The sequence below is a fragment of the Quercus suber genome, unplaced genomic scaffold (assembly GCF_002906115.3).
Source record: "Quercus suber isolate HL8 unplaced genomic scaffold, Cork oak 2.0 scaffold_2, whole genome shotgun sequence".
Taxonomy (NCBI): domain Eukaryota; kingdom Viridiplantae; phylum Streptophyta; class Magnoliopsida; order Fagales; family Fagaceae; genus Quercus; species Quercus suber.
The window spans coordinates 1394087-1413485 of NW_027069469.1; the positions used below are offsets into that span (position 1 = coordinate 1394087).

The 19399-nt window shown below is 31.9% G+C and overlaps 3 protein-coding genes across 4 annotated transcripts; 1 reads left to right on the forward strand and 2 right to left on the reverse strand.

Moving 5' to 3' along the window:
• The first annotated feature begins 947 nt into the window (after positions 1–947).
• On the forward strand, positions 948–3913 carry LOC112018923 (BTB/POZ domain-containing protein At3g56230). Of its 2 annotated transcripts, none has more exons than XM_024051455.2 (3): positions 948–1257; positions 2502–2681; positions 3221–3913. In XM_024051455.2, the coding sequence occupies exons 1-3, from the start codon at positions 1102–1104 to the stop codon at positions 3668–3670; spliced, it is 786 nt and encodes a 261-aa protein (XP_023907223.1). In that variant the 5' UTR covers positions 948–1101; the 3' UTR covers positions 3671–3913. The 2 variants fall into 2 exon arrangements, with proteins under 2 accessions (XP_023907223.1, XP_023907224.1); XM_024051456.2 differs by having other exon boundaries at positions 1127–1252.
• A 1744-nt stretch (positions 3914–5657) lies between these two features.
• On the reverse strand, positions 5658–7575 carry LOC136070962 (uncharacterized). The gene is made up of 4 exons (XM_065781667.1): positions 7349–7575; positions 6522–6647; positions 6199–6369; positions 5658–6084 (listed from the first exon to the last, which is right to left on the reverse strand). Exons 1-4 carry the CDS (start codon positions 7424–7426, stop codon positions 5995–5997), a joined length of 465 nt encoding a protein of 154 aa, XP_065637739.1. The 5' UTR covers positions 7427–7575; the 3' UTR covers positions 5658–5994.
• Positions 7576–10006: 2431 nt separating this feature from the next.
• On the reverse strand, positions 10007–11871 carry LOC112018922 (uncharacterized). The gene is made up of 4 exons (XM_024051454.2): positions 11647–11871; positions 10873–10998; positions 10550–10720; positions 10007–10433 (listed from the first exon to the last, which is right to left on the reverse strand). The coding sequence occupies exons 1-4, from the start codon at positions 11722–11724 to the stop codon at positions 10344–10346; spliced, it is 465 nt and encodes a 154-aa protein (XP_023907222.1). The 5' UTR covers positions 11725–11871; the 3' UTR covers positions 10007–10343.
• Between the last annotated feature and the right edge of the window lie 7528 nt (positions 11872–19399).

Genomic DNA, 19399 nt, shown 5'->3' on the forward strand with positions numbered 1-19399 from the left:
ATCATAGGCAAGGTATTCTTGTAGGACTTATATACATGTTGTACCCAAATGCCTCACAATCTAACTCGAAGACATCATAATTAATTAATAGGTCCAATCATCATATAAGTAACAGGCTACAAGTATGAAATATTGACCAGGCTGGCCTGTACAAAGTACAAACTAATGTCTATTTGTGAAGCTCTTCTTAGCTATTAGAAATATTGGTGTTGAGAAAGTGATTATTAGGACGTGCCTGCCTTGCACATATTTGCTGTTGTTAGGTTGGAAAGTCCCTTTCTTCTTCCTAACTTTTTGACTCCCTCCACTTATGAACCCATTGTTTATTTGGTTTCTCTAAAACACACTCAAAAAGACATGGCCGCCAACTTCCCATTTTTCTTTGGTTGACCATTATGCCCTCTACCTTATCTTAGTACCCTTTTGTTTCAATAATTGTTAAACCAAAATTATAGGCCTTAATTAGATAGATTATCAAAAGGTTAAATGAAGAATATCACTGACTTTGCTTTTACAATTTGAAGGTTTTTTTCCTTTAATAATCTATAATTATATCACTAATAATGCACATAATATTATTCCCTGTAATAACTTAGTGCGTGTAGAACGGGAAAAGGACTGCATACACTCAAAGAAATATTCAAATACTTGAGAGGTTTGGATACTCTTATTTATATTAAAATATATATATTTGTTAAAATAATTTAACAATATTTCACCATAATAATTTAAGATTTTGAGATAATTGATAATTTATCTATAGATACCCTCTTCAAACAAAGTGAATATACATCCCTTTAAACACTAGTTTGGACATTTCACCGAATTAAAATTATGTACTCCTAATAAGTCCTAACACAAGGCAATTATGCTTTGTTCCTTTTTCAATTTTTTAATTAACACAAGGTATAGAATAAGGTCCAACAACCGCCATATAAACAATTACTTAGAAGGTTAGGATGGCCGAAGGCCACCCTTTTATATTGAGTTCAAAAGACGAAACAGCTTCTACTTTTCATTCTTCATTTCTTCCTCTTCTTCCTTGTTGTGGTTCATCAAACTTTGCCACACACAGGGAAGCCCAGAAAAAAAAAAGGGCTGATGGACTGCTCAATTTGCACATCAATGCCAGTTATATTAAGGCCTCCAAGGAATACAATATGTGGGGCTTGCTATGAGGGAGCTAGGAGCATAATCAGCCTGATAAACAAGCTTGAAAGTGAGAAGGCAAGGAATGGTCCACCAAATTCGTGTAAGGCAAGCTCTACATTCATGTTTCTTATTGTTGCTTGAATTATTAGTTGGTGCATTTGATTATTTTCATGATTAGTTCCATTAATTAGTCATAATTTACGTATATTTTAAGTATATAAAGCCATATGATATATAAACTTGATGGAAATCTTGATGGCACTTTAGTCGTCTTGCCATTCTAGTAGTTTGATCGAGTATGGTTGGATCAAATGGTGAAAATATTCATGCAAACAAGCTATTCATTTATAGGAGATGGTATTTTTTTTAAATCGTTTGAGGATTTTTGTTTGAAAAGATAATTTTTTTTTTTAAATGGTCCCTAAAATCTGGGTCGAGTTCTATTTTAATTTGTAAATTTTAAAAAGTTTATGTTTAGTATTTTTAAATAAAAAAAAATTGTAAATGTACCAATTGAGTCATTTTTTTGTTTTGTTGTTATAATTCTTACTTACGTGGCAGAATTTGACACCATCACTATAATAATAAGATTATAAAATGACTAATTTGCTATATTTATTTATGGATTAATTTATCAAGAGTTTTGTAATTTAATTGGAACCTCTTACCTTTTAGCATTTCTAATAGAGATATGAAATTAAAATTTCCCTCTCAAAGCTCTCGTCGTATTTATCGAAATGAATCCAAAAAAAGGACTAAAAAAATTTAGAAATAGAAAAGAAGCAAATATTGTGCACGGTGGGCTTAATATGGTTTCATATAGTTTCTTGGTGCGGAATTAGCCCATTGGATGTTTGGAGCAAAAGAAGAAAATATTGTCCTTTGGACTATTGGAGAATTGGGCCAGAAAAGCTCATTCTAGCCCAGCTAGTCCCCATTCAATGGGACTAATTACACTTTTCTATAATGGGCTGATTACATTTATTGAGGCCTGAATCCAGCCTAACCTTATTAGGAGTTTTTCCTTTTTAATTTTTCCATTTTCTCTGGTACAAACCTTACGTATGTGAAGTATTTTAATTTTTAAGCCACCAAGAGTGTTTATTTATTTATTTATTTATTTATTTATATATATATATATGGCCACAAAGAGGAATTTATTTATGTAGTTTAGCAAAAATCAAATTAGAGAGGAAAAAAATTCCAAATATCATTTTGGAAAAAATAAAATGACACTACTTGCTTAGACTTGAAAAATCTTATGTGAAATTAGATGTTAATTAAACATGTTAATCTCAGGTAATGAAGTTATTGTTTCATTACATCAAGACCCCCCCCCCTCTCTGCAGACACTCCTAGATGTTTCAAGATGGGTATGTGATATGAAGGATATGGAAAATGTACAGAAAGAGGAGGTAAGCTTTCTTAAGGTGGGTTTCTTTACTGCGCTTAAAGACCAAATGCATACTGATATGGAACTCAAGCCAGGCAATAATGGGCCTTCCATACCTGCACATAGGGCCTTATTGGTTAGTCTCTCTTTCTCTCTCCTTGTCTTTTATATATAATTATGTATATAAAGTGGGTCCTCTAATAATTTATAATCTCTATAGAAAAATCTGTAGCCAGAAGTAGTTTGATTAACTCACTTGTTTTTTAAGGTTTTGTTGCAAATTAATATTCTTCAATAATGATTGTCTTTTCTACCTTAATTATAAACTATTAGATGTTAAGTACATAAGAAAAAATCTTACAAACTTATGTGTACGTTGCAAATCACAAAAAAAGATTTTAGTCATTTATTTAGGATGTAGTTCAAGTAGCACTAATCACATTTATTATTACATTCGTTTATAAGTTTTTTTATAATAAAACTAACAGTATAATGCCATTTTGGATATACGCCACTATAAGTTTCATTAAAAAACTTTATCACCTCTTCTCATGTGTGTGTTAAAAAAATGCTTAGTATTCTAAAAAAAAAAAAGTAATAGTACCTTTAGTATTTATTCACTGGAATAGTAATGATAATGAAATCATATTAATGTAATGTATTATTATGTTTCAGGCAACAAGGTCACAAATATTTAAGAATATGCTAGACTCAGATGTATGTAAAGCGCCACCAAAGGACAATATAATTACATTGTCTGAGTTGAACCATGAAGAGCTGGAGTCTCTTTTGCAATTCCTCTACACTGGGAGCTTGCCTGAAGAGAAAATGGAGAAGCATGTCTACTCACTATCACTAGCAGCCGATAAGTACGAAATCCCATACTTACAGAAGTTTTGTGAGCGACACATGCTAAGGTCTTTGAAGTCATCTAATGCTCTTAATGTACTAGAGATCTCAGATGTTTGTTCCTACCTGTCTTTGAAAGAGACAGCTTTGAAATTCGTTGTCAAAAACATTGAGGATATAGCCTTCTCAGATAGATATGATGAATTTGCACTCAAGAATCCACATCTTTGTGTTCAGATTACAAGGGCATCATTGATGGAAGCCAGAAAAAATTGAGTTCATTGTAAGGGCATAATGTGCATACTTTTCTCTAGGCAAAAATAGCTAGGTTATGCATGGAGCTGTTGAAATTTCTTTATAAAATCAACTTACATATTGAACAAGTAGTCAAGCACCATAAGGGATTCTTTGTAGATGAGATTTATATAAACGATTAGTAAATTTGTATTGGTTGTTTATATGCCTCTGACATGAAAATCAGTAATGTCTCCGAATACAACACATCATTTATTTGTTTAATACGCCATTTGATATCAACTAATTAATTTTATATATGCCCTTGCTATGGCTATTATAAAGATCACCTAAATCAGAAAATTCTTCTAAAGATCTTTTCAAGGAAGATATACTATCTTTTAATCCATTGTGGTATTATTCTAAGTTTCTTGGAATTGCTTTCCCCGCCATATGGTCATAACCAAAGTCCCTGTTTTATCACTATTGAAATCAGAAGGTAACTTTATTTGAAATTTAAGGTCAAACTTAAATTTTAAGCTTGCTTTGTCTTTTACTTCAAACTCTCTATTTATATCTCCGTGTCCATTGTATTTTAAGGTTGTTTTTCTTTTATATATTGAGAAATTATCAAACAGTGTTAAGATTGTGAAACAATATAATTTATAGTTTTTTTAATTGTGAACGTAGCTGAAAATTAGATAGGCATTTTTTCCTATATGACAATACCGTCTTAATTACAAAAAAATGCTTCTACTTTTATATATAGTATTAGATATGTTCTTTATTAATGAGGTAAAAGATCAAAGTTTCTTTTTTGGTCAAGATTGAAACATCTTAGATGAAATTATATTATATCAATATGATAATTGATAACTTGCATGCTATGCACGTCAAATACTCATGCCTTATGTTACATGTTTTTACTTACCATATGCATAGCAGTTTATAGATCATACTTGTACAAAAATTTTGTTCATGAAATATTTTTTCAATATCAAAAGTTCCTTTGTTCTTATTACCAACACATAAGATACGAGCGAGCTATAAGCCCATAACAAATTCCTATGGCCGTGATGATTAGTTATGAGTCATGACAGGTTGAATATAGTCCTCAAGTGATAATTAAGGTCCGGATAAGTATCCTATAGGTCAATAAATTGTGATCATTAAATTCCTTGTTTGTTTTTCCCTCTATCTTCTCAATTATTTCAAACTATTAGCCATAGATTCAAAATTATGTAGTGATGAAAAATTTACGTACATAGACCTTTTAATTTTGGTCTCTGACCAGTGGCCAGTTTGAGGCTTAAAGCAGACATGCACGATAAAAACATCCATTGCGGAATCTACAAACTTCCTCACTGCATAAACATCAGAGGAATAAAAAAACAAAGAAAGTAGTCTTATATATGGCTTTGTTGTTGTGCCTGTACTTCATGTTATACGATCACTGCTTGTTTAGTCACATGACTCTTACACGTAGCGAATATTAGTTCCACTTGGTCAGGAAGGTGTCACATGTACTTCCACATTATGTGCAACTCCATGAAGAGACAATTTGTTTTGTTCCTTTTTGTGTAATTGCTCGTAGCTAGTGGCTCTGGTTTTATAGGATACCGCACTGTAATTCAAACCCAATACTCCAACCCATTTAGAGTTTTGAAGTGGGAAAGATCTAACCACAAAGAGGGGAAAACAATGACCAACTAATATAGGATTAGGCAAAACTTAAATACAATTTTTAAAGCGTCATATATTAAGTTTTCAATTAAATTTGAATACAGAATTACATTCAAACACATGATTATATTGAATTTAATTGCATTTGTAAAAGGTAACGTTGTTTGTATTGCATTGATTAATTAATTTAACTGATGTCAAAATTTAATTGGAAAATTGAATGTACGAGAATTATACGTAGATTTTGCCCTAATTGTAATTCATTGAACTTTTCCAAAGGCCCAAATAGAATTATATACATAATTCATGCAACTAACAAAAAGTTGAGTGAAAATGTACCGAGGCATTAAGTGGAAAGCAGATTGAAATTCCATGGAATTTAAGCAATAAACACTTCCACAAAACAAAACAATAGGCATATATGATAAGGAATCATCTCTCAGCTCAAGGAATTTTGTTGTTGTTGTGCAATATATATTAAAAGCCAAGAAATGCACGTGCCCACTGCCTAATAAATTCTGGTAAACCTAAAAGTTATTTGTTTTCTTGGTACTTGTTTGTGATCTTCACTCTGCTTCATAATTTTTGAAGCAGGGGTTCTTGATTAGCAACAATGCCCACCCAAAACAACAAAGATAATAGAAGCAAAAGATAAATATAAAACCGCGGATATTTGATTACACTTATTCAGTACTCTCACTCCAGTTCTTAATAGCCTGCACCACTGCTTGTTTCACCGCTTGAGCATTAATGCTTTCGCCTTGTTCTTCATCCTGAAAGAAACATTTCAACATTCTTACCGCTAGTTCTACATATGTATGTATGTATCTTCATTGTTGGTATTTTGTTATAGAAATTAAAAAAAAAAAAATTTTAAATGATCTTACTTCTCCTCCAACTGCTTGTAACCGGAAATTATCAGTACAAGAAACCCTAGCTTCAAGAACAGTAAGACCCAGTTCTTCGAAGGCTTCCAATATGGAGACAAGCAGGCCCGGGCAACTCTTCTCTGATAACACATTTATTAGGTAGCCCTTCTCTAGGGTTGTTACAGAAACCTGTGGAAAATTTACTAGCTATAGGTTAATACGACTAATAGAAATGTTATTTGTGAAAAATAAGGAAAATAAGGAAATTAACTTAAACATTTAGAATTGCATTGATGGTGGGAGAGAAGATAGAATAGATGTTAATTAGACTATGTATGTACCACAGGCAATGGATTTTGATCACTTGAGGTTCTTGAAGTTGCTATATCTTGATTCAGTCTTTCTACTTTCTGCTTTAGCTCTTGAATATACTTTGATGCGTCTATTATGATTGAGTTCTCGTTTAGCTGCCAAACATGCACAAAATAAGTAACTGTGAGTTAGAATCCAATTGTGCATATTTTATATTCTATCCTTAAATGAGGACCACGGAATTTTTTTCAACATTGAGTTAGGGGTGGGGGATGGGGGATTAAATCTTAGACAGGGACGTGCCAACTAAGCCAATGCTTATTGGCAATTGCAAACTAAGTTGCATCTAGGTTACCAATATTCATAAAAAAGAGAAAAAGAACAAGAACATTGTATCTGGGTTATTGAGATATTGCCCTCTCATTTAATAATAGGTCTAGTAACTTATGTCTATTAATTTATTCTAAATTGTGCCATCATGGAATGAGAGAGAGAGAGAGAGAGCGAATAGGAGATGAATGTATTGGACTGAGGTGTATCTATAAGAGTTTAGGATATGTTTGGAACAGAGGGAGTTGAGTGGAGGGTAAAGAGGAAGATGATCACAGTATACTAAAATCTCCATCCAAATATAGAGTTAGGAAAAACATGAAAGAAGACCATATCTGGAAAACAAAGTATTCTAATAACAAAACAAAAGAATAAGGATGAACTCAAAGAGGAGGTGAAATTAAAAGTGAGAGTGACAATTTTGCTTAATGGAACATTCTTATGTATAATGACCTAATCCATGAGATTATATGTAAGAAGAAAGCCAATGGAAGCAAAAGCCTCAGGAAATAAAGCAGGGAATTACAGCATGAGAGTTAGTAATGGAACGAAGTAGTTGCAGCTTCTCATGCAGTGCTGCCCTCTTGTGCTCCCTAGAAACCATGGGATATTGTTTCTCTTTATCTTCTTTTTCTTCAGCTTTCTCTTTCTCTTCCTATGAACTCTTCTGTGAGGCTCTTAGGCTGTTTAAAAGAAGGGATGAGCTCTCAAATCGATATGATCTTCTGTTTGCTAGCTTCCACATGACTGCCTAAGTTTCTTCACAACAAAATACAATACAAAGTGGAGCTCAACTTACCAAACTGCCCTTTTGATCATTCAAATATATATATATATATATAATATTTATTTTTCCCCATTTAAAAAAGAAGTAAAAAATAGCATTTTTCTAGCTACTTTGTGTAGGATTTGGAAACAAATGATTCATTAAAAATGAAAGAATTTTCCTCATCTCCAAAAAGAAATAAGAAGCGCATTTTCCTAAATAAACTAATAAACAGATCAACTAAGTTGTTAAATGATAGCCACTGTAAAAAAAAAATTGTCTATTCCCGAAAAGTTTCAAAGCAAGTTTAATAAAAGATTTAATAATTTGTTATTATCATTATACTATGACTTTCTACACAGCCAAGTTTTTAGGATGAATAAATAATTTGCTAAATAATATGTGTATAATTAGTTTTTTAAGTTGTCTAGTGTTTTTTTTTTTTTTTTTTAGTGCATACTTTTCTCTAGGCAAAAATAGCTAGGTTATGCATGGAGCTGTTGAAATTTCTTTATAAAATCAACTTACATATTGAACAAGTAGTCAAGCACCATAAGGGATTCTTTGTAGATGAGATTTATATAAACGATTAGTAAATTTGTATTGGTTGTTTATATGCCTCTGACATGAAAATCAGTAATGTCTCCGAATACAACACATCATTTATTTGTTTAATACGCCATTTGATATCAACTAATTAATTTTATATATGCCCTTGCTATGGCTATTATAAAGATCACCTAAATCAGAAAATTCTTCTAAAGATCTTTTCAAGGAAGATATACTATCTTTTAATCCATTGTGGTATTATTCTAAGTTTCTTGGAATTGCTTTCCCCGCCATATGGTCATAACCAAAGTCCCTGTTTTATCACTATTGAAATCAGAAGGTAACTTTATTTGAAATTTAAGGTCAAACTTAAATTTTAAGCTTGCTTTGTCTTTTACTTCAAACTCTCTATTTATATCTCCGTGTCCATTGTATTTTAAGGTTGTTTTTCTTTTATATATTGAGAAATTATCAAACAGTGTTAAGATTGTGAAACAATATAATTTATAGTTTTTTTAATTGTGAACGTAGCTGAAAATTAGATAGGCATTTTTTCCTATATGACAATACCGTCTTAATTACAAAAAAATGCTTCTACTTTTATATATAGTATTAGATATGTTCTTTATTAATGAGGTAAAAGATCAAAGTTTCTTTTTTGGTCAAGATTGAAACATCTTAGATGAAATTATATTATATCAATATGATAATTGATAACTTGCATGCTATGCACGTCAAATACTCATGCCTTATGTTACATGTTTTTACTTACCATATGCATAGCAGTTTATAGATCATACTTGTACAAAAATTTTGTTCATGAAATATTTTTTCAATATCAAAAGTTCCTTTGTTCTTATTACCAACACATAAGATACGAGCGAGCTATAAGCCCATAACAAATTCCTATGGCCGTGATGATTAGTTATGAGTCATGACAGGTTGAATATAGTCCTCAAGTGATAATTAAGGTCCGGATAAGTATCCTATAGGTCAATAAATTGTGATCATTAAATTCCTTGTTTGTTTTTCCCTCTATCTTCTCAATTATTTCAAACTATTAGCCATAGATTCAAAATTATGTAGTGATGAAAAATTTACGTACATAGACCTTTTAATTTTGGTCTCTGACCAGTGGCCAGTTTGAGGCTTAAAGCAGACATGCACGATAAAAACATCCATTGCGGAATCTACAAACTTCCTCACTGCATAAACATCAGAGGAATAAAAAAACAAAGAAAGTAGTCTTATATATGGCTTTGTTGTTGTGCCTGTACTTCATGTTATACGATCACTGCTTGTTTAGTCACATGACTCTTACACGTAGCGAATATTAGTTCCACTTGGTCAGGAAGGTGTCACATGTACTTCCACATTATGTGCAACTCCATGAAGAGACAATTTGTTTTGTTCCTTTTTGTGTAATTGCTCGTAGCTAGTGGCTCTGGTTTTATAGGATACCGCACTGTAATTCAAACCCAATACTCCAACCCATTTAAAGTTTTGAAGTGGGAAAGATCTAACCACAAAGAGGGGAAACAATGACCAACTAATATAGGATTAGGCAAAACTTAAATACAATTTTTAAAGCGTCGTATATTAAGTTTTCAATTAAATTTGAATACAGAATTACAATCAAACACATGATTGTATTGAATTTAATTGTATTTGTAAAAGGTAATGTTGTTTGTATTGTATTGATTAATTAATTTAACTGATGTCAAAATTTAATTGGAAAATTGAATGTACGAGAATTATACGTAGATTTTGCCCTAATTGTAATTCATTGAACTTTTCCAAAGGCCCAAATAGAATTATATACATAATTCATGCAACTAACAAAAAGTTGAGTGAAAATGTACCGAGGCATTAAGTGGAAAGCAGATTGAAATTCCATGGAATTTAAGCAATAAACACTTCCACAAAACAAAACAATAGGCATATATGATAAGGAATCATCTCTCAGCTCAAGGAATTTTGTTGTTGTTGTGCAATATATATTAAAAGCCAAGAAATGCACGTGCCCACTGCCTAATAAATTCTGGTAAACCTAAAAGTTATTTGTTTTCTTGGTACTTGTTTGTGATCTTCACTCTGCTTCATAATTTTTGAAGCAGGGGTTCTTGATTAGCAACAATGCCCACCCACAACAACAAAGATAATAGAAGCAAAAGATAAATATAAAACCGCGGATATTTGATTACACTTATTCAGTACTCTCACTCCAGTTCTTAATAGCCTGCACCACTGCTTGTTTCACCGCTTGAGCATTAATGCTTTCGCCTTGTTCTTCATCCTGAAAGAAACATTTCAACATTCTTACCGCTAGTTCTACATACGTATGTATGTATCTTCATTGTTGGTATTTTGTTATAGAAATTTAAAAAAAAAAAAAAATTTAAATGATCTTACTTCTCCTCCAACTGCTTGTAACCGGAAATTATCAGTACAAGAAACCCTAGCTTCAAGAACAGTAAGACCCAGTTCTTCGAAGGCTTCCAATATGGAGACAAGCAGGCCCGGGCAACTCTTCTCTGATAACACATTTATTAGGTAGCCCTTCTCTAGGGTTGTTACAGAAACCTGTGGAAAATTTACTAGCTATAGGTTAATACGACTAATAGAAATGTTATTTGTGAAAAATAAGGAAAATAAGAAAATTAACTTAAACATTTAGAATTGCATTGATGGTAGGAGAGAAGATAGAATAGATGTTAATTAGACTATGTATGTACCACAGGCAATGGATTTTGATCACTTGAGGTTCTTGAAGTTGCTATATCTTGATTCAGTCTTTCTACTTTCTGCTTTAGCTCTTGAATATACTTTGATGCGTCTATTATGATTGAGTTCTCGTTTAGCTGCCAAACATGCACAAAATAAGTAACTGTGAGTTAGAATCCAATTGTGAGTTAGGGGTGGGGGATGGGGGATTAAATCTTAGACAGGGACGTGCCAACTAAGCCAATGCTTATTGGCAATTGCAAACTAAGTTGCATCTAGGTTACCAATATTCATAAAAAAGAGAAAAAGAACAAGAACATTGTATCTGGGTTATTGAGATATTGCCCTCTCATTTAATAATAGGTCTAGTAACTTATGTCTATTAATTTATTCTAAATTGTGCCATCATGGAATGAGAGAGAGAGAGAGAGAGCGAATAGGAGATGAATGTATTGGACTGAGGTGTATCTATAAGAGTTTAGGATATGTTTGGAACAGAGGGAGTTGAGTGGAGGGTAAAGAGGAAGATGATCACAGTATACTAAAATCTCCATCCAAATATAGAGTTAGGAAAAACATGAAAGAAGACCATATCTGGAAAACAAAGTATTCTAATAACAAAACAAAAGAATAAGGATGAACTCAAAGAGGAGGTGAAATTAAAAGTGAGAGTGACAATTTTGCTTAATGGAACATTCTTATGTATAATGACCTAATCCATGAGATTATATGTAAGAAGAAAGCCAATGGAAGCAAAAGCCTCAGGAAATAAAGCAGGGAATTACAGCATGAGAGTTAGTAATGGAACGAAGTAGTTGCAGCTTCTCATGCAGTGCTGCCCTCTTGTGCTCCCTAGAAACCATGGGATATTGTTTCTCTTTATCTTCTTTTTCTTCAGCTTTCTCTTTCTCTTCCTATGAACTCTTCTGTGAGGCTCTTAGGCTGTTTAAAAGAAGGGATGAGCTCTCAAATCGATATGATCTTCTGTTTGCTAGCTTCCACATGACTGCCTAAGTTTCTTCACAACAAAATACAATACAAAGTGGAGCTCAACTTACCAAACTGCCCTTTTGATCATTCAAATATATATATATATATATAATATTTATTTTTCCCCATTTAAAAAAGAAGTAAAAAATAGCATTTTTCTAGCTACTTTGTGTAGGATTTGGAAACAAATGATTCATTAAAAATGAAAGAATTTTCCTCATCTCCAAAAAGAAATAAGAAGCGCATTTTCCTAAATAAACTAATAAACAGATCAACTAAGTTGTTAAATGATAGCCACTGTAAAAAAAAAATTGTCTATTCCCGAAAAGTTTCAAAGCAAGTTTAATAAAAGATTTAATAATTTGTTATTATCATTATACTATGACTTTCTACACAGCCAAGTTTTTAGGATGAATAAATAATTTGCTAAATAATATGTGTATAATTAGTTTTTTAAGTTGTCTAGTGTTTTTTTTTTTTTTTTTTCAAATTCACTCAAGAATAATTATATGTAATCATTTTTAAATAAAATTTTCAATAAAAGGTTACTTCCAAAAGAAATGAGGAATACCTTATGAGTAGGTCGCTATGCGAATTATGTGAGAACACATTTCTATCAATCATAACTCTTATGTGATGAATTGTGGTATAAAATTATGTCAAAATTAGTGCCTCCAACATTACTCGTACATTATTCCTATAATATTATTTCACTCGGAAAAGGCAGGGCACAAGGACGGAAAGGTAAAGAGTAAATGAGAGTTGGCATATATCTTGACGCAAGGGGGGAACGGAGGGAATCATAAGCTCGTGATGGTGAGGCGAGTTAGGGAGTGAAAATTGGCCATCGAAAGAAGTGTAGAGGAAGCAACAAAAGGATGTTTAGTTGTGATTTTGGAATGCCTCCAAACACTCCTCACGGGGGGACTTTTTTTTTTTTTTTTTTTTAGCCTCTCTCCCCTCCTCTCTCACCAGCCGGCATTTTGTCCTCTCTCTCTCTCTCTGTCTCTCATATGTATGCCACTCTACTACAACTTCTCATCTAATGAGATATTGAGATTTATAAATCCTTCCTCTCGGAATTTGTGAAAGTATTTTCCTACCATGTAAAGAATGAAGTCAGCATGCATATATATGCACACTTTCCATAATGATCTAATAGTGATTAGAGCATTCACATCAGTCTTGTAAATCCTATGTCTATTTTACATGAAAAAACCTACTTTTTCTATTTTACCCGACCATTTTACATTACACCCATATCAGTTTATCTATTTTCCACATTTATTCAATAAAATATTCCCTATTTTACAATTTTTTATTATTCCTACCTCACTGCCCTCTCTTCTCACAGACCCACAGCCACCATCACCACCATCATCAGCAACCAAAACCACACAACACAATCAACAAATCAACACATCAACCATCAACCTCATCGCACCACAAATCAACATCGCCCACATCAACATCATCAGAAAAAATCATTGATCGATCACCGCCGCCATCAATCATCGCCGCGATCGACCTCGCCACGCTCATCGATGCCGATCATCGCCGCGCTCATCGATCATCGCCGTCGATCGCCCTCACACACGCTCATCGATCATCGACTCGCCACGCATCATCGATCATCGGACCTCGCCACGCTCATCGATCATCGACCTCGCACGCTGTGACCCACAGCGATCGATCTCGCCATCGACCTCGCCACGCTCCGGTGGCACGCTTTGAACGAGAGAGTGAGAGATGTGAGATAGGTAGAGAGAAAGGCACGCTTTGAACTGAGAGTGAGAGATGTGAGATAGGCATGCTTTGAACTGAGGATGAAAGTTGTGGAGAGAGAGAGAGGCAACGTCTGAGATAGCTGAGTGGCAGTGAGAGAGAGAGAAAAAAAAAACTATTAAAAAAATAAATAGATGAGCTACAGTATCCGTGTAAATTTACACGGGTACTGTAGCTCGTTTATAGTTTTAGACATATTTGAATGATTTTAAAAAAACTGATGTAAAGGGTTTTTGGGTGCAAAATGTGTAAAAGTGGTCAAAATATGTATTTTACACATTTATAAAAGATCTGATGCTAATGCTCTAAGCATTAGTTTGTTTGTCATGTTTAAAGTTTTGAGATAATAAAAGTTCATCAAAACCACCTCATTTACAACGTACATGGGGTAAGTTGAGGGGTGGTAGAAATATCATAAATTTTATGAGTAGTATAAATTACTAATGTTGATCTTTAACACAATTAAATTATTTATTTATTATGTTAATGTAACGTTGATCAAATTGGATGTAATTGTCTTCTATATTGAAATTTATAATAGTTTTAAATTTTAATATTTTTCTTTAAAACTTGTTTGAAGAGCAACGGTAGTTTTGCAATATAATATGTGGACATTATTGAGGAGCCCTAATTTAGAGAGAGAGAGAGACCATGCAAAATGCATTTGACTTTGATTTATTTTTCGGCATATTTACTTTGAGTATATATTTTATAAAATATATACTCAAATACATTTGATGCTAATAAACTGGTTGTTCTACGTGTACTTGGCAATATATATGGTACATATTGTATTACATGCAAATTTACAATGACTTTCAATTTTTTCATATATACCGGCAATTAAAATTTACACACCAGTTTCTTATGTGTTGTAGATTAATTTTTTTTTAAAAGTTAAATTTGACAATGAAATATAAACAATAAAATAATGTTAAAGATACAAATTATTTTATAAAAAAATTTACAAACCATTGATGTAATAAATGATTATTGGTAAATAAAAAAAATAATATTAATAATGAATTTAGATGAAAACAATAAAAGGTTAGTCACATCAGCAATTTGTAAAAATATTGTAAAATAGTTTGTAGTTATACAATTACTTTAAAATCTAAACAATATTGTCTTTTCCTAAACACAATTAAATTTAATATTAATCACGAATAAATGCAAATTAATCACATCAACCGCTAGTTAATTTTAGCTTACCAAATGAAATGACAACTCAATTGCCAGAAACTAGGGATAGGTTAGGTACCAGAAACCATTGATGTGAAGATCAAGTGGCGTCCAAGTGGCAAAAGAAGGCTTGAACCTAGCTAATTATCCAAAGTCTCCAGAGACTGATTTAGCTTTTGTTATAGCTAGGCTATCTGTGATCGATGAGTGTATCACGAGATGTGTTGTCAAACAGTTGATACGCAAAGTTTTAGAGAGCAGCTCCTTATTGCTTGCAACGTTGTCTCCATTCAACACGGACAAATCACGTACCCTCCCCTATTCACATGTGTGCCCATTAATCATTACAACACAACAACGCTCTCCATACATATACCCCTGCTCCAACCTTGTCTCTTGCCACCTTCCATTATAAAAATACTTACTCTTCCTGTACACTCCGATACAGTTCTAGATCTAAATTGATAATAATAATAGAAAATTTAAACTTATGTAATAAATTAAATCATATAGTTTTAAAAGTAACAAATTAAATACTTAACCAATACAATATTATTCATTTAAACGTGTACTTGAGATTTAGTTTGTTATATTTTTGAAATCATATGATTTAATTTGTTACTTTTGAAATTATAATGTTTAGTTTGTCATTTACTTAAACCATATGGTTTAAAATGTAATTTTGTTTAATTAATAATAATAATAATTTGTTTTCAATCAAGCTGTATAGAGCATGAGTTATATATGGGGATTTCATTTTCAATTTGTTGAGAATCGATTGATTTTTTACTTGCTCTTGATTTTTCATTAGAGTTGTAATCATTATTACAAAAAAATACTCTTTATTTATTTATTTTTTTAAAGTGAATGTATCAATTATTGATGTAGTTTTCTTTTCAATCTTGACAGCATCAGCATTCTTTAATTTCTTCAATGCTATACAATTGAGTTTGTTTTATCTTCGGGAAGGATCCAGCTTTTGAAACGCTAAATGGCATAATACTGAACTTCAGCATTTTGTCAAATGAGCGTGACTAGATGCTTATCGAGAAGATGATATATTGAGAAAAAGTCGGAAAAATACAAGTTAAAACAGATAAGCAATTTGTCTTGGCACTTATTGAAATTAATAGTATTTCCATTTGCTTCCCTTCAACTAAATATCTTTCATAAACCAATCACTGAGTATTAAAAAAATAAAAATTGAGATTGAAAAAAAAAAAATACAAACGGTATATACAAGAATATATCGTAAGTGTCACAAATTAAAGGAGAAATTTTCATCTATTATAGATAGCTACCTCATGTTTTCTACGAAAGGAAAAAAAATGGTAAAAAATTAATGGGGAGGAAGGAAATTGTATACCAAGAACAAATGGGTTCATGAATTAGTTTACACCGCTCACTATCACATAACTAGCCACTAAGCTTGTATTTTTTTTTTATTTTTTTTTTATATAGGAGTCACTAAGCTGTTGATGGTTTGTTACATGCAAAAAAGTTGGAGATTAAGAAGATTCTTTTTCCGAAATTCATTGTTTTAATTCATATGTATTATAATGAAGAATTGTACGGATGGAGAATTAATGCTTTTCCTTTAACTTTTTTTAATAAAATTTTTAGAAGAGCTTCTACTCTAAAGTATATATTCTAAACCTTAGGTTCAAGGTTATAGAAACACCTAGACCTAGGGTTTGGTAATTAGTACTATCATTAGCAAGTGATGTGAGTTATAGGTTGGGTTTGGATTGCACTAAAAAGGAAAGCAGACATACGTTTGTGTTTTTTTTGTGGGTCTTATGTATTGTTCACGGGACTTGCAAGTACGGATTTTAGTAAAATTTTCTTTAAAATTAGGTCTCATAGTACTATTCACACATTTAAAAATTATTTTGTTATAGTATTTTTAATTTTCAGTAATAAACGATATCCAAACAGACCTATAGTAATCTATTGCTTATGTGTATGTATTTTTCTGTCTACTTATATCAATTATTAATTATATCATGTGCACCAAAAAAAAAAAAAAAAAAAAAGCGGAAGTGTCATATTTCATTGCCTAGTCATGCAATTAAAGTAACATTAAGTTCAGAAATACTTCTCGTGGCATTCCTTTTTCTTTTTTTTTTGGAGAATCATCCTCGTGGCATTCCATATTATTTGAAAGTGAATTTCAAGTCCATCATAAGATGACAAACTTATGAAGCTAGTTATCTAAACAAGTTCATCATCATTATCATCAATATTTTGCTTTCTTTATTTCTCATAATATATACTATATATTTTATCCTTTTGCAGAGAGAAGCATTTTAGGATTCTTGTGACTTGCTAGCAAAACTCACGTGAGTCGCACTTCGGGAAGGTACATTCACATGCACATGTGAACAGTGAACTTAACAAATCTAATAAAAGTAAAAAGTTTTGAGTGAGAAGCCTCTGTTGAGAGAGTGTCTTGTTGGCATTTTTTTTTTTTTTTTTTTTTTTAACATTTGGCCTTATTCTTGATGGCAATTAATTAAAGAATCTGCGAGGATATAATATGAAGTTATGAGATATGAAAACAAAACAAGATGTTTCGCTCTATGTATGTGCATTCAATTGGAGTGATAGATCCTATCAAAAATAAAAAATAAAAAAATTGGAGTGATAGAAAATGTATAAATACAACATCAAATTATTAATATTCAACATCAAAATTATATATGTATGAAAAGTTTGTTTTTTATTGAAGTAGAGGAGTCATTTTCACGATGCAAACACACACTCTCTCTCTCTCTCTTCAGACACCCGCATACACACATTTGAAGAATAAAGAGGTCACTTCCCATTGGTCTTCACCCTTAGAATTTTAGCCACGCTTTGTTTTATAAGCTTTTTGTGGTCGGATAATTCTTACATGCTCCTTCCTCTCACATGAGGAGTGGGTCACATGGTGGGATCCACGCATGGGGCTCACCCCTCATGTGAGAGGAGAAAACATTGATCTCAGAGTACCTAAATTTTTCTTTTGTGGTTAGAAAGGACTAGATGCTCTATGGAAATTAACAAATAAATTCTCACACGCTGAACAGCTATATTACATTGTCTTTTCTTTGGTAAAACTTTTTTTTTTCCTTCCAATTGATCACTGCACATTATCTCAAGCATCTATTGTTTTCTTATCTAGTATTACTATCTATATATACTAAAAATTTCTGCTATATATACATGCAAATCAACTCTAGATAAGTTGACCTCCACCAATATGAGATGTTTGGCTTTCTTGTTCAAGGTGGTAAAAGAATAAACTAATAGATGCCACTGCCCTTCATATATATATATATATATATATGTTCCCTCCAATTCTGATTGTTCTCGGTAATTCACGGGGAAACTACGTGCATAGGGGTTATTCATCCGAAGAAAATTACATGAATATTTTCCCTCATAATAAATGCAAGACGTGGACTGGACTATACGTATAATGAGAGCTTACTGGTCAGTTGTCCAATCTCTTAGGACTGTAAGTCTGTAATAGGTGTGAAAATGACAATCCCTTGCACCATTCTCGAAGCTCTTGCATACTCAATTTCGGCCCACGGAGTTAATTAGTAAACTTAATATTATGGTATTTCTTCAGCAAAAAAAAAAAAAAACTTAATTATGGTATTCATTTTCTTCTCCCCTCTTAGATAAACACACAGACTATGCATGTGTATTTTTTAATATTTAAATAACAAAAAATCTAATTTTACAAATCTCATACTACTATATATTTATGATGAATTAAACCTACAATCATCCATTCCATTAAATTACATGTTTGGATCCCAAGCTTTTAGTTTTATTTCAAATGAAACATTTTTATACTTTAAAATATTTTTAAAAAGTCCTTACCACCGTCTAATAGATGAAAAATGTTTTATTTATTTATTTATAAAATATATGAAAAATTTTGACAAATTAAAATAGACATAAAAAAAATGAAACCACTTCAATAACATGAAGCCTATATTGTAGTATATATTTTGTTTGTTATGTTACTATTTTCCCTATAGCTATTGAATGCCTTTTGAACACTTTTAAAAGTATAGAAACTTGTGAAACATTTTAAAATATAAAAACAATTTTTGAAATAAAATTTAAAGTTTGAAAACCAAATATGCAGTTTGATAAATAAATAAATAAAACTGCTAAGTTGCATAGTTATTGATATACTCAGCTTCATGATTTGGTTAGGTAGCCCACATCTTTGGAGGTGAGCTATTAAAAAATAATAATTGTCTAGCAGCATCATGAATATGCATAATAGAAGCAAAAATGGTTGTAGCTGTTGTTCAGAGATTGCTACCATGTAGGTCACGGGGTCGGTTTGCAGCTGTAGAACATGAAATTATTTCTTTTCTTTTTTTTGGTTAACAAAATTATTTCAATTACAAAGGACAGAAGGATAATATGGAATATTATATAATATTTGGAGCATATCACACCACGCTAGCCTAGCTTGTCCCTTATTCTTCACATGTAAGCGGAACCATAGCAAAATCCACCAGTGAAAACAACCAAAAAACCACAGTTGCACGAGAGAGAGAGAGAGAGAGA

Coding starts and splice junctions, on each gene's coding strand:
- LOC112018923 (XM_024051455.2), top strand. CDS start 1,102: ATGGACTGCTCAATTTGCACATCAATGCCAGTTATATTAAGGCCTCCA. Junction 1,258..2,501: donor GTCCACCAAATTCGTGTAAG/GCAAGCTCTACA, acceptor CCCTCTCTGCAG/ACACTCCTAGATGTTTCAAG. Junction 2,682..3,220: donor CTGCACATAGGGCCTTATTG/GTTAGTCTCTCT, acceptor ATTATGTTTCAG/GCAACAAGGTCACAAATATT.
- LOC136070962 (XM_065781667.1), bottom strand. CDS start 7,426: ATGGTTTCTAGGGAGCACAAGAGGGCAGCACTGCATGAGAAGCTGCAA. Junction 6,648..7,348: donor CCATTACTAACTCTCATGCT/GTAATTCCCTGC, acceptor CATGTTTGGCAG/CTAAACGAGAACTCAATCAT. Junction 6,370..6,521: donor ATCAAAATCCATTGCCTGTG/GTACATACATAG, acceptor AATTTTCCACAG/GTTTCTGTAACAACCCTAGA.
- LOC112018922 (XM_024051454.2), bottom strand. CDS start 11,724: ATGGTTTCTAGGGAGCACAAGAGGGCAGCACTGCATGAGAAGCTGCAA. Junction 10,999..11,646: donor CCATTACTAACTCTCATGCT/GTAATTCCCTGC, acceptor CATGTTTGGCAG/CTAAACGAGAACTCAATCAT. Junction 10,721..10,872: donor ATCAAAATCCATTGCCTGTG/GTACATACATAG, acceptor AATTTTCCACAG/GTTTCTGTAACAACCCTAGA.